At 47.9% G+C, this 15,397-nt stretch overlaps 1 protein-coding gene across 3 annotated transcripts in view; it reads right to left on the bottom strand.

The window, feature by feature from the left end:
• Positions 1-2,746: 2,746 nt before the first annotated feature.
• The window catches only part of EFL1 (elongation factor like GTPase 1), a 235,451-nt gene continuing 222,800 nt past the window's right edge, over positions 2,747-15,397 (bottom strand). For 2 of the 3 annotated variants that reach the window (XM_029065778.2, XM_029065777.2), the window contains exon 20: positions 3,273-3,505. In XM_029065778.2, coding sequence (XP_028921611.1) covers positions 3,317-3,505 — 189 coding nt within the window. In that variant the 3' untranslated portion in view covers positions 3,273-3,316. Of the gene's footprint in view, positions 3,506-15,397 lie in introns of all 3 variants that reach the window. The other variant, XM_029065776.2, reaches the window with a different exon arrangement.

The raw sequence follows: 15,397 nt of genomic DNA, 5'->3' as shown, positions 1-15,397 counted from the left end.
CTTACCATGCACAGGACACTGTATTAAGCACTGGGAGAGAATACACAGGTGGGAATTAGTCACGATCCCTGACCCTCGGGGGGCTCAGCTCCTGAAGAGGTTCAGTTTGGGGTCACAGGAAGTCCGACCGTGAGAGCTCCAGCTGTCTGCCGGGTTCGAGACCCCATGTGAACTTTGAAGGCTTTTAAACGTGGAAAAAACTGTGTTCCAAGTGAAAAGCCTCCGAAGTTCAAATGGGGTCTTGAGGTCACCCTAGGGTCTGGATCTTGCCAGTGGCGACTCTCCGTCTGTGAACACAGCAAGCTGGGCAGTGCTATCGGAAGCCTCTGTACCACACCCGGGTTTTAGACTGCTTGGCCTTGGCGGCTGTGGCTTCTCCAGATTCCCGAACGGAGCCTGCCTGACTGCAGAGGGGCTGACCGTCTTCTGGCCGTGACATCTGGAGGAGAAAGATTTTCTGGCTGTCCCAGGTTAGGAGTGGAGGCAGCCAGACCAACTGTTCATTCTAAGGCTCTGTTGGGCACCAGCTTGTGTTAATTCTTCATAATAACAAAAATAATTATAGTACGATCGACGAGGGTTCTTCCTCGCTGGATACTCAGTACTGCTTGGAAGAACCGCAAGACGCCCTTTTCTCTTCTTCATAGGGGAGGTGAAAATCGGGATGTGGGCAGCAACAGCAGAAGCAGCAGCAGCAGCCTCGACACCGCGGCCGGTTCCTGGGGTACAATGGATCAGGAAGGGGAAACATTGGTGTGATTTCAGGAGCTATGTCAACTCTTGCCCCTGGCAGTTAGCCATGTAGTCCAGAACCTTACAGGATGCCACTGTGATGTCAGCCCAGCAGGGCCCAGACATCTCCAATATGCCCGGGCCCACCTGGGGGCATCAGAAGACAGTGTTCAAGGGGAAGGTCACCAGGACTAAGCGAGCAGGGCCTAGGTTAGAGCTGGGGGTGGTACTAGGATCCCGAAGAGAACTGGGGGGCTGAGGCTTAATCCCGAAAGAGATATCTCCAGAGTAGAGTAAATCCCGTTGGAGTCCTCCTTAGCCAGCTCAACTTTGCTCATTGTGGGCAGGGAATGTCTATCGTACTGTACTCTCCCAAGTGCTTAGTACAGTGCTCTGCACCTAGTAAGCGCTCAATACATACCATTGACGATGATGATGAGATTACGACAGGGAGGGAAAAATGGTATTCTTTACCTGGATTTTTGGTTTTATGGTATTTGCTTTAAGGCTATTATGTGGGATCTATTCTCGGGACATGGGAATCACCTGTACATTTATTGGACTAAATTTTCAAATTTAATAATAATAATTATGGCACTTGTTACCCTTGTGTCCTCAGTAAAACACTTTTATACCTCTAACAGCAGTGGGTTGATTTCACTCATGTCTATTCACTCATCTCTAGAAATCTGAAATTGGGAACAGCACAGGACTGGGTGATAGAAGGCCTGGATTCTAAAGCCTCTCTGTCAATTCCTTGCCAGATGACCTTTTGCAAGTCACTTACCTTCTCTGTGCCTCAATTTGCTCATCTGTAAAATAGGGATTAACTGCTCATTCTCCCTCCTCCTTAGATATGAGCTCCATGAGGGACAGGGACTGTGTCTGATCTGACTGAACTGTAACTTCCCCAGTGCTTGGCACGTAATAAATACTTAACAGATATCAAAATTGCTATTATTTTGGTTATTATATCAGCTACAATGGCTGGATTAGTAAAACCAAACTCTGGTGCCTGCTGGGTAAAATCCACTGAGTCACTCTGTTGGGTGCTGGTGGTGATGGCATTAAAATTTGTGCTCCCAGGTTGTAGCTGGAAAATACTTGACTATAAACTCATTAGGGACTAGAACATGTCTGCTAGCTCTGTTGGTTGATACTCACCCAAGTGCTTAGTACAGTGCTTTGCACCCAATAAGCGCTCAATAAATGCCATTCATTGATTGAAAGACTCCAGAGAGCAGAGAGGAAGCCTCGGGATTTAATAAACACCCTGATCTTTCCATCAATCCATCAACCAATGTGCCCCGATGGGACATTCTGAGTGTGGCCCTGGGACATAGAGAGATGAAAATTTAGGATTGGGCCCAGGACAGGGGATCTCTGGAAGGGGTTTCAATCTAGAAATTCCCTGTGATTCCCCATTCCCAAGCATCAGGGGGAGAGGGTTCACAAAGGTACCTGCCCTTGCCCTACGCCCACTCTACCCCTGAACCATCCCTCCCTTCACCCCCTCACACGTTCCAGCTTCTCCCCCATTAAGGCGGATTCCGGAAGGCCGGCATTTTCCCCCTGACTCGGCCCATTCTGGCCCACTCCATGATCCCGGGCAGCGGCGCTGGCATGAGGGCCCCAGCCCTTGCTCGGAACCCTCTCCTGAGCTCTGGGCCGAGGAGGCCCATGTTCTGATGTGCTCCAGGAAAGGTGGAGGCATGAAGGGGCACGCTCCCATACTGCTGGGAAAGACCAGGCGCTCGATGCCCTGTGGGGAATTTAACAACTACCACGCACCCTGCAGACTAGGGCCAGGGGAGAAATCCGAGGATTGAAGCAATCCCAGAGGTGCGGGGCTAACTGATCCCGGGCAGAACTGGACCGGGCAGCCCAGCTTCTTCCCTGACTGCACTCTATTGGTCCCTCCCTGTTGGGAACATGACGTTCCACGGAATTAAAGAGAAAAATGTTCTGTGTGATTTTCACAGTGACTGAGGCCCGAATCAAATCTGCTGAAATTCCCAATTTCTGAAATTTAATCTAGTCTGATAACTGTAATTTAAATGAATAAAAGATCATCCAACTTCACATTACTCTCCCCCAAACCGCCATTAAACCGTCAGAAACACCAGTGGGTCCGTTGGAGTTCAATGACTCTCTTCCTTTTGAAATGGTGATTTTTTTCCCCCAAAATTCCAGAACCTTAGGATGCTTGGTCCATCGCTTGCCCAATGAGGGCCTCCGAGTTGGGCCCCCTTGGTTGAAATTCTTCTTCGACAGAAGGATAGAGAAAGTTTCAGAAGCATCACTTAAAACCGCAGGCCCTTGATTTTGATCTTTCTCTCAAACCCAAAACACACAGGGCGTGATTCCCGCTTGTCCTGCTCTGAAATGAGGATCGCCATGATTCACTTAAAAGGCTGAATGGCCCCAACTTTATTCAGACCAAGCCCCAGAAAACCCCAGCATCCAGAAGGCCCTCCTCCCCGAAACCAGGGATGCTGGGGACTTTGCAGAGAAAAATGGCAGCTCCCAAGACCCAGATGTGGATTCTGAATGGGGAGAGGAATCGGCAGCAGCAGTGGCACGATTACTTATTTCTGCCAAGCGTCCGCTGCTTCTCCGCGTGCTCGACGATCTTTTCTTCGACGTACAGTCCTTTCCTCTTCCTCACGGAGTTCATGTACTTGCGGGCTTGGTTTTCTGAGTCAGCCTTCTCCCCGAAGTGGAGGTACTCCTCCTCAGTGGTAGGGACCCAGAAAGGGTCACTGGGAATGACCTGGAAGAGAAAGGGACGTGTTAGCTCAGGGGTCGAAGGTGCCGTTGGGTCCCATTCTGGCCATTTCCAAAGCAGAATCTCCAGGGAAGGAGGTGGCAACCAATCAGTGTTAAGTATGTATGTGTTTTATATATATATATATGTATATTTGCTTCGTTATTACGAAACATTATTTATTCATCGTTATCATCAGCACCTACTGTTTGCCAAGCACTGTGCTAAGCACTTGAAAAAAAGACAAAAGGACAAAAGGGTTACTTTTGTCAACAATAATAATATTGGATTATTGTTGAATATTGGAGTCAGGTCTCTGACTCCCAGGCCTGTGCTCTTTCCACTAATCCACCCTGCTTCTCCAATGAGAACAATGAATTCATTGTTATCTAGATTTCGGTATTTGTTAAGTGCTTCCTATGTGCCAGTTACTGTACTAAATGCTGGTGCAGATACTAGCTAATCGGTTTGGAGACAGTCCATGTTACCACAATGGGGCACTCAGTCTTAAACCCCATTTTACAGATGTGGCAAATTGGGGCACAGAAAAATGAAGTGACTCACCCAAGGTCACACAGCAGACAAGTGGCGGAACTGGGATCAAAACCCAGGTCCCCTGAGTCCCAGGCCTAGGTTCTTTCCACTATGCTAGGCTGCTTCTTATTGAGCCCTTTTTTTTGTGCAGATAATTAACTGTTTGGGAGAATAATAATAATGTTGGCATTTGTTAAGTGCTTACTATGTGCAGAACACTGTTTTAAGCGCTGGGGAAGATACAGGGTAATCAGGTTGTCCCATGTGAGGCTCACAGTTAATCCCCATTTTACAGATGAGGTAACAGGCACAGAGAAGTTAAGTGACTTGCCCACAGTCACACAGCTGACAAGTGACAGAGGCAGGATTCAAACCCATGACCTCTGACTCCCAAGCCCAGGCTTTTTCCACTGAGCCACATCACTGAGTAAGTAGACACGATTCCTGTCCTTCAGGAGTTTATAGTCTAGAGGGGAGGATAAGCATAAGGGTACAGGTACAACTGCTATGGGGATGGGTCTAAGCACATGGATGAGGAAGTAGACTATAAACTCCTTGAGAGCAGGGATCGGGTCCACCAATTCCCCTGCATGGTACTTTCTCAAGCAATTAGTACAGCGCTCTGCACACAATATGTGTTCAATTCATACTCTGGATTGGTTAAAGAGGGAAAAGAAGGTGGGCGGATGTGAGATTAGTCAGGGAATGCTTCCTGGAGGAGATGTGATTATAGATTTGTAGTCTAGATTTCAGTAGCATTACAGTCTACCTCTAAACTGTAAGCTCCTTGTGGACAGGGAACGTGTCTACCCACTGTTATATTGTACTCCCCCAAGCACTTAATAGAGTCCTCTTTTACACCCCCTACTGTCATTTATTTTAGTGTCTCTCACCCCTAACCAGGCTGCAACTGATTAGACTGTAAGCCCGTCAAAGGGCAAGGACTGTCTCTATCTGTTACCGATTTGTACACTCCAAGCGCTTAATACAGTGCTCTGCACATAGTAAGCACTCAATAAATACTATTGAATAAATAAATACTCTTGAATGCAAGCTCCTTCAAGTAACTCTTTTGTCCTTTTGTCTTTTTTCCAAGTGCTTAGCACAGTGCTTGGCAAACACTGGTGGTCTGTGCTATTGATGATAATGATGATGGACGAGTGCAGGTGCTGCGGTGGAGCCAACCCTGGATTGGGAGGAGGGAGGTCAGGGCAGATACCCCACTTCTCCAGAGGCAGGAAGACAAACATAATGACTTTGAAGACTGGGGAAAGGAACTCTGAATCAGCTTCATGAATTCAAGGGCCTGTTCTTGACCCTTCCCCCAACAACCCAAGCTGCTGACTTGACCCCATTTCCCTTCTGCCCTCCTAGTGAAAGCCCAAGTCGGTTCTCTGCTGCCTGCCGGGTCTGAGAGTCATGCTTTGGGGTGGATGATGAACAATGAGCCCTTGGTCTGCCAGAACAAGCTGGAAGGGCACTCCAGAGCCCCCTCTCCCATGAGAAGCATTTCTTTAATAATGTTAGCCTCATCCCTGGATGTTTATCAAGGGGTAGCTGGAAGGGGGTGGGGAAGGTGGGGTACAGGAGGGAAGCTAACCTCCAATGTCAGTGGTGAAGCAATGGGGCGTCACCCCCACCACCTCCCTGCTAAGCACTAAGGCAGATTCAAATTGGGTTGAGAAGCAGCGTGTCCTAGTGAATAGAGCGTGGGCCTGAGAGTCAGAAGGACCTGGGTTCTAATCCCGGCTCCTTCATTTGTCTGGTGTGTGACCTTGGGTAAGTCCCTTCATTACCCCGGGCCTCAGTTACCTCATCTGTAAAATGAAAATTAAGACTGTGAGCCCTATGTGTGGCAGGGACTTTGTCCAACCTAATTAACTTTGTATCTACTCCAGTGTTTACTACAGTGCTTAACACATAGTGTTTAACAAATATCATTAAAAAAATTGTCATTGACTGATTGAAGTTATTTACCCTAGGTCGCCCCTCAGGCAAGTGGTGGAGCCGGGATAAGAACCCAGGTCTCTGACTCCCAGGCCTGTGCTCTTTCCACTAATCCACCCTGCTTCTCCAACCAACTCCTGTTCCGAGCGACTGCGCTTCCAGTAATGTCCAGGATGGGAGCCAGCGGCCACTCCGCCACTCACCACGTGGTACTGTGGCCAGCCCACCTGGACCGGAGTCCCCGAAAGCCGGGGTGGACCGGGGAGTGCCGCCCATCGGAGACTCCTTGGGCCTCAGCCTCAGGGAAACGTCGCCCGCCCAGCGCGAGGGGAGCAGCTGGGTGGTGGCCGGTGCCAGGCCCTTGTTGGGAGCCTGCCGGTGGACTTCCTCTTGGCCCAGTCCCTCAGCCCAAGGCCATTTGAATTCACTCTGATTTTCTTCCAGAGCTGATGAGAGGGAAGTGCCCCTGAGCTCACCACTGTGGGAAACTCACCATGGAAGCATTTTCGGATGGCCTCTTTTATTTCTTGACAGGCTCAAAAGAAGCTCTGAGTGCATCTACTGCCACACCCTCGTCATCACCTTCGTTGCCCATTATGGTGACTGACCACTCGGAAGGGCCCAGAGGGAGAAGGGAAAGGCATGCATGCATACACACACACCAGAGGGCATGTGTTTTGCCCTCCAGGAGCCACAGTCCAAGGGACAAGATGTGCACACATTCATTCACGTGTCCACAGAAAATACTAGATGGGCACAGATCACCAAGACAAAAGGGGCCATCCCTCTAAACATCAGGAGGGTTAGGGCAGTAGAAGACAGGGTGCTATTAAGCACTGGAGCAGATACAACATATCCGGGATGGATGCAGTGTCTATCCTATATGGGACTCACAGTCTTAATCACCATTTTACAGCTGAGGGAACCTAAGGTCAGAGAAGTGAAATGACTTGCCCAAGGTCACACAGCTGACAAGTAGCAGAGCCGGGATCAGAAACCAGGTCCTTCTGAGTTCTGGACTCGTGCTCTAGCCACTAGACCATGATGCTTCTGATTCTCTGATGGTTTGCAATGAAGAATAAGGAGGAGGAAACTCTTAGGAAACCTACATTCTCTTCCCACAGAAATTGATAAGGGGAATCTAATGTTAACAGTCAGTCAGAAGAACTGCTACCCCTTGAATGAATAATAATAATAATAATGTTGGTATTTGTTAAGCGCTTACTATGTGCCGAGCACTGTTCTAAGCGCTGGGGCAGACACAGGGGAATCAGGTTGTCCCACTTAGGGCTCACAATCTTTAATCCCCATTTTACAGATGAGGTCACTGAGGCACCGAGAAGTTAAGTGACTTGCCCAAAGTCACACAGCTGACAAGTGGCCAAGTGGGGATTCGAACCCATGACCTCTGACTCCAAAGCCCGTGGTCTTTCCACTGAGCCACGCTAGAACCCACAGCCACGCTAGAAGGACAGACCACGAGAGTCACCACTACCAGGTCAGGTCATAGCTGCCTTTAGTCTGGTCTCCAATACGGTGGCATCAAGATCTCTGAAGAAACTGTAGCGGCTGCCCTTCTCGACACCCATCCAACATACCTACCACTTCCCCTCTAGGAAGATATACATAAAACACTGGTTCCTCTTCTGTGAGGCTCGATTTGGCAAGATAAACCTCTAAAGTGATTCATAACGAGTTTGTCATCAATAAAGCCCAACAGTCCAGACTGCATATTTCATGTGTTGAAACCACAGTGAACACCATATAGAAATCCTCAGAGAGTTGTGTAATCTCGGTCGGATCTGTAGTCAAACATTTGAGAGAAGCTCAGTTCATCTTGCTGGGTAAATGGGTTTGATGATTAACCTCCCTCCAGTCTCCCTATCCCACCTGTTCCTTCCTCCCTTTCACACCCCCTTGAACATGAATGGCAGAGGAACTTTTTCCTCTCTCTGGCTCCATGTTATTAAATACATGCTCTTCATTGGACTAACTGCCATTTTGAGTAAACTTCTGGCAACTTTACATTCTTTCAAAAAAAACAACCAAAAAACAAAAACCCTGAGTTTTGCCAAGTGGATGTTTAAGGATGACTGCATTCTGCTCCTTAGGATCCCCAATTTCACAAATCACCCAACGTTATCATCGGATTTTCTTTTTCTCTTATTCGGTTTTCAGCAAGCACAGAGAACAAAGAATCAACATCCTGTCCACAGACATCAGCAGCATTATTCAATCTCTCTCCCAATTTCATCCAGCCTTCTCTTCTCCTGGCTAAACACTTCAATGCCTCTTCCCTGAGAAGGCCTATTTTCCAGGACTTCCATCTTTTTCTTTCTTTTTTCTTTTTGCCATTCTCGACTCACTCCAGTTTCTCCACATCCTTTACCATGGCTCAATCTGGACACTGGACCCAGAACCCTGCCTGATCAGGATTATTCCCCAACTCTTGCAAGTCCCGATAATAAGCAGATCTCAGTGTCACTGATCTCAAGATTATTTACTGAGCGACTAGCCTTATAGTGACTTACCCTTATTAAGGTCACATCTACTCCAAGGTCTTCCCCGACTCCCTCTCCCTTCTTTGTGGTCTGTGCACTTCAATTCGTGATCTCTGGGCTTCTGGTATCCACCCCACCATCAGCCTTAAACTTAGGTACACTTCTTTAAATGATATATTACAAATTATGTATTTTTATTATGTCGGTCTCCACCCGAGACTTGTACACTCATCGTGGGCAGGTAACGTGTTATATCGTTATATCGTACTCTCCCATTCACTTGGTACAGTGCTCTGCACACAGTAAATGCTCGATAAATATGATTGATTGAGAGTGACTCTGGGCAAATGACTTCACTTTTTCCCTCAGTTTCCTCATCTGTAAAATGGGGATCAATCCCTGTTCTCCTTCCTACTTGGACTTTGAGTTCCATGTGGGGCAGAGACTGTGTTTGATCTGATGAGTTTGTGTCTACTCCAATGCTTACTACACTGCTTGGTCCATAGAAATACTTAACAAAGATCACAATTATTATGATTATTGTGGTTAACCTCAGTTCCCTTTCCAGATGCCCTTTGCTACAACCTGCAGGCTTTTTCTGGCTCCACTTATGCCTGTAGGGATTTTTTTTAAGTTAAGCACTTATTATGCTTCAGGCACTCTATTAAGCATTGGGGTATAAACAAGATAATCAGGTTGCACATGGACTGTGGCCCACGGGGCTCCCAGTCTTTTTACAGATGAGGTAACTGAAGCTCAGAGTAGTGAAGAGGCAGGTCCAAGGTCACACAGCAGAGCCAGAGAATAGAACGCAGGGAGTCCTCTGACTCCTAGACTCATGCTCTTTCCACTTGGCCACACTGCTTTTCCCCTTCCTGGATTTGTGCTGTTGAGTTTTCAGTCCTTACTGTACTCCCTGGCCTTAGCCCCTTTCAAATTCCATCCTGTTTCTTTCGAGTCAGTGGCCAAGCCCCTCTGAATTCTGTCCCTGCCTTCCAAAGAACTGGCAGCCACCATCTCTGGACCTCAGGTCCTTCATCCGGGCCAGCAATAGCGCCATCAACACCATCCGTCCTGAGACCCGAGTGGCCCATCACTTTCTAAAAATTGAAGGTGGACATTGAGCCACTGGTGATCATTCATTCATTCATTCTGTGGTATTCATTGAGTGCTTACTACATGCAGACCACTGAATTAAGCGCTTGGGTGAGTACAACGCAACAGAGTTAGGAGACACGTTCCCTGCCTATAATGAGTTTACAGTCTAGAGGTGGAGAGTGACATTAATATGAATATATAATTTATAGCATACAATTTATAATTCATAAGACTTAAAGATAGGCACACAAGGGCTGAATGGACATAAGGGTGGGGCAAATATCAACTGTCCAAAGGTCACAGATCAAAGTGCCTAGACGACTCAAAGGGGAGAGTGAGCCAGGGAAAGGAGGGCTTAATCAGAGAAGGCCTCTTGCAGGAGATGTGACCTTAATCATGCTTTAAAGGTAGAGAGAGCGATGGTCTGGTGGTCTGGCATATATGGAGGGGGAAGGTGTTCCACTTGAGGGGGAGGACATGGAAAAGGACACCACTGTTTGGGAGTGATCCTGGGAAGAAGGGCCTCCCCCATCCCCCATCTTCATGTCCCAGTTTGTCATTGAGGATGTCACATGGTTTGGTGTGGGCTGCCCCAAGGGGGGAGAGACAGAGTGAGTGTATGTGTGTGCACGCGCAAGTGTGTGTGTGTTTGGGCAGGGGGGAACAGTCTGTCCTTTGTCTAAGAGGAAAACTCGATTGCACCCCGACCAGTTAAGACCCTAAAACTGTACTGCTCTCATTCATTCAATCTTATACATTGGGCACTTACTCTGTGCAGAGCACTGTACTAAGCGCTTGGGAAAGTACAATACAACAATAGACAGACTAATTCTCTGCCGACAATGAGCTTACATTATAGAGGTGGGGAGACAGACATTTATAGTTTATATATGGTTTATAGTTTATAAATAAACTACACATATATACATAAGTGCTGTGGGGCTGGGAGTGGGGAAGAACAAAGAGGGCAAGTCAGGACGATACAGAAGGGAGTGGGAGAGGAGGGAAGGGAAGGGGGGCTTAGTTAGGGAAGGCCTCTTGGGGAGATGTGCCTTCTATAAGGTTTTGGAGGAGGGGAGAAGTCAGATTGGAGGAGGGAGGGCGTTCCAGGTCAGAGGCAGGACGTGGGCCAGGGGGTCGGCGGTGAGATAGATGAGATTGAGGCACAGCGGGAAGGTTAAGCACTAGAGGAGCAATGTGTGCGGGCCGAGTTGAAATAGGAGAGTAGCAAGATGAGGTAAGAGGAGGCAAGGTGAGTGAGTTCTTTACAGCCAATGGTGAGGTGTTTTTGTTTGATGCAGAGGTGGATGGAGAATCACTGGAGTTTCTTGAGGAGGGGGAAACGTGTCCTGTACATTTTTGTAGAAAAATGATTTGGGCAGCAAAGTGAAGTATGGACTGGAGTGGAGAGACACAGGAAGCTGGGAGGTCAGCAAGGAGGCTGATGCAGTAATCCAGGCGGACCAGGATGAGTGATTTTATTAACGTGGTAGCAGTTTGGATGGAGAGGAAAGGGTGGATTTTAGCGATGTTGCCAAGGGGGGACCGACAGGATTTAGTTCCCCCAAATGGATTGATGGTATTTGTTCAGCACTCACTTTGGACAGTACACTGTACTAAGCACTTAGAAGGGTATAGCAGAGTAAGAAAAGAGTAAAGAGTAAAACCCTTTCCCATTGTTTCCTGGCAATTTTGCTGCCTGAATCAACATTTACTCTTTCACCTCCTGTCACCTTGAGGCAGGGGAGTGGGCAAGGGGTGGGAAGGGAGGGGACAATTGAGGGTGGTATTAGCAACGCACTTCAAATACTTAGCCAGGCATCACTGGCTAATCCCTGCCCTCAAGGAGCTCAGAAAAGCAGTGTGGCCCAGTGGAAAGAGCCTAAGCCCAGGAGTCAGAGGATCTCAGGCTAATCCCTCCTCCTCCACTTATCCATTGCATGTTTTGGGGGGAAGTCACTTCACTTGTCTGTGCCTCAGTTCCCTCCTCTGCAAGATGAGAATTCAATAGCTGTTCTCCCTCCTACTTAGAATGTGAGCCCAACTGAGTCCTGATTGCCTTGCAATAATACTTGTGGTATTTGTTGAGTGCTTACTACATGCCATGAACGAACTAAGCACTGGGATGGATACAAGCAAATTGGGTTAGGCATAGTCCGGGCCCCACGTGGGACTCAAAGTCTCAATCCCCATTTTACAGATGCGGAAACTGAGGACTAGAGAAGTGAAGTGACTAGCCCAAGGTCACACAGCAGACAAGTGGCGGTGTGGGGATTAGAAGCCATGACCTCTTGACTCCCAGGTTAGTGCTTTACCAACTATGCCCAGCTCTTACTACTGGGCTTAGTCTATAGTAAGCATTTAACAAATACTATTATTATTATTATCACAATCTAGCAGGGAGACACACCAAAATAATTAAAGGCAGGAAGAGAAATATATATTTATATATTGTATATATATAAATCAGCGTGGCTCAGGGGAAAGGGCACGGGCTTTGGAGTCAGAGGTCATGGGTTCGAATCCTGGCTCTGCCACTCGTCAGCTGACTGTGGGCGAGTCACTTCACTTCTCTGTGCCTTAGTTACCTCATCTGTAAAATGGGGATTAAGACTGTGAGCCCCGCGTGGGACGACCTGATTCCCTTGTGTCTACCCCAGTGCTTAGAACAGTGCTCTGCACTTAGTAAGCGCTTAACAATTACCAACATTATTATATATAAATATGTGCTACTGGGGTAAGGGGAGGAGGGGAGGAAGTAGCCAGGGATTTAGATAGCATGGAAGGACTGAAGAGTCAAAAGGGGGACTATAAAGTGGAGGGATAAGAGATTAATCAGGGAAGGTCTCCTGGAGGACATGAGATTTGAGAAAAGATCTGAAGCTGATAAGAGCAGCAGTCTACTGGATAGAGAAGGGGGATGAGATTTCAGACAGCAGGGAAAGTGGACGATGGGTTGGTAGAGAAACACAGCACAATGGATAAAGCAGGTGTCTGTGAGTCAAAAGGTTGTGGGTTCTAATCCCAGCTCTGCTACTTGTGTACTGCGTGAACTTGGGCAAGTCACTTGACTTCTCTGTGCCTTAGATACCTCATCTGTAAAATGGGGATTGAGACTGATTGGGAGCCCCATGTGTCAGGTGAGGACTGCGTCCAACCTGATTTGTTTGTACCCATCCCAGTGCTTACTACAGTGTGTGAGCTGGAGGGTAGTGAGAAGATCCAGACCTTTTCCTCGTTCTGTGACTGTGTTCTAGCCAAAGCACGCTTGTTGTGCACAGGGACTGTGGCTGCCAATTTTGTTGCACTGTATCAATTAATCAATAGTATTTATTAAGCACTTACTGTGTGCAGAGCATTCTATTGAGCACTTGGTACTCTCCTAAGCACTTAGTACAGTGCTCTGCACATAGTAAGCACTCAATAAATACTACAGATGACAATGAAAATACAAATTATGGGATGCTGTGTATCTTGTGTTTTCCAGGTGGCAGCTTACAGACTGTAAACTCTAAGTGGGCAGGGATCCTGTCTACTAGCTCTGTTGCATTGTACCTTCCCAAGAGCTAAGCACAGTGCTCTGCACACATCAAGGGTCCCATAAATACCACTAATGGATTAATGTCATCCCTTTTGGAGAAGTAGCATAAATTCTAGGGGAAAGATCACAAGGCTGGTGGTCTGGAGACCTGAGTTCTAATCCCAGCTCTGCCACATGCTTCTGTGTGATTTTGGGCAAGTCACTGAACTTCTCTGTGCCTCAGTGTCCTCGTCTGTAAAGATGTGTTTAGTTCTCCCTCCTCCTTAGATTATGACTCCCATTTGGGACGGGGACTATCTATCCCAACACTTAGAACGTAGTAAGTTTTAAACTGTTGGAGAAGCAGCCTGGCTTAGTGGACAGAACACGGGCCTAGAAGTCAGGATGTTATGGGTTCTAATCCTGGTTCCGCCACATGTCTGTGTGACCTTGGGCAAGTCATTTCACTTCTCTGGGCCTCAGTTACCTCATTTGTAAAATGGGGATTAAGAGCGTGAGCCCTATGTGGGACAGGGACTGTGTCCAACCTGACTACCTTATATCTACCCCAGCTCGTAGACAGTGCTTGACACACAATAAGTGCTTTACAAGTACCATAATTATTATTATTATTATTGTTAAAAAATACCAGAACTATCATTATCAATGTTACGCTGACTACACTGCAGCTTCTATAATCATCCTTTATGTCCCTCTTTAAAGATGGACCCAACATTTGTCATTATCTTATCGTAAGGATACATATGTAAAAACAGCCCTCAGCCTGGTGACAGCATCTGTCAACTCCTGAATCCACTTTGAGCCAGGTCACGGGCCTTAATGATTGAAATGCCCCCAGGGATTCATATAGAGGAGCCCTGACAATCTCCGTCTTTATGTTCCTGATGTCACTCTGGATCATTTACTTTTTGAACACCAAAAGATTCTCCTAGCTAAGGAGGATTCGCTTGTGAATGGTTCAAGAAAAAAAATACTACAAAATCAAAAGCCTACTAATCTTCTGGTTAAATCTTTTCCCAAGGAAGCCTCCAGCGGGAGGAGAAAGAACAGTGGGGTCTCGGGCTCTCTCTCTCCCCCCCCTCCTCCTTCTCCCTTCCTCCTCCAATACATTCTGGCAGTCAGGGCCATAAAGAAATTACACTGTATCTTGATTGAGCTGGGATTCCATCCTGTGAGAGGCAAATTGTTGCCCAGCCCCACTGGTGGGTTGGAGGGAAAACCCTTTCCCATTGTTTTCTGGCAATTTTGCTGCCTGAATAAATGTTTGCTTTTTCTCCTCCTGCCAGCTGGAGGCAGGGGAGTGGGCAAAGGGGCGGGAAGGGAGGGGACAACTGGGGGTGGCATAAACTAGGCACTTCAAACACTCAGACAGGCACCGCTGGCTGGGAGAATTTGGGATGCCCAGGCTTAATCCTCTCGATTACCAAAGGGGAGGGAGGCAGGCCAATGAAATGAGGTGGGGAGGGGAGGAGGGGAGGCAAAGGGACGGGAGGGGAAAAGAGTGGAGAGGTGGGAAGCAGAGGGGAGAGGTGGAGGAGAGTAGAGAGGAAGGGATGGGGGAGGAATTGAGAGGAAGGAAAGGGAAAAGGGGGGGAAGGAGAGAGGAGGGAAGAAGAGGGGAAGTGGGGGGAAGAGTGAAGAGGAGGGACAGAGGGGGAGGAGCACCAAGAGGAAAGGAGAAAAGGAGAGAGGAGAGAGGCGGGTGGGAGAAGAGAGCAAGGTAATAAATGGGCCAAGTTCTGAGGGAGCTGCGGTTGTGATGGGCGCCTGGAGAGCTCCCTGCTGTGGGTGGGGCTGGGACCCAGGAAGAGGGGAGGGGTTGAGGAGGTGCAGCAGCTTCTGATCCTGATGCGGGGACTGGGTTCGGGGGGGTGGGGGCGGCTAGTTTCCAAATGAATACTGTCCTGCTCGTAGGCACATCTGTGGACAACAAGGAACACTGGGCATTGGTTGGTACACTACTCCATGTTACAAGTGTCTGACGCTCATCTGCCGGCGTCGGAGGGAGAGGGTCTGCTTTTGACCCCGGTCAAATCACTTCACTTCTCTGAGCTAATCAAATCACTTCACTTCTCTGAGCCTCGGTTTCCTCATCTGCAAAATGGGGACTTGATACCTGTTCTCCCACCCCTAGACGGAGAGACACATGTGGGACTGGGCCTGTCTCTGATCCGAATGAACTGCATCCACTCCAATGCTTAACGCAGTGCTTGGCACGTAGTAAGCATTTAACAAATACAATTAATACCATCCTGCCCTCCAGAGCAGTTTGGCTTA

Source organism: Ornithorhynchus anatinus, chromosome 5 (genome assembly GCF_004115215.2).
Source record: "Ornithorhynchus anatinus isolate Pmale09 chromosome 5, mOrnAna1.pri.v4, whole genome shotgun sequence".
In the NCBI taxonomy this organism is placed as follows: domain Eukaryota; kingdom Metazoa; phylum Chordata; class Mammalia; order Monotremata; family Ornithorhynchidae; genus Ornithorhynchus; species Ornithorhynchus anatinus.
The sequence above is the reverse complement of the archived record's forward strand: the minus strand, read 5'-3'. Positions and strand labels throughout refer to the sequence as shown.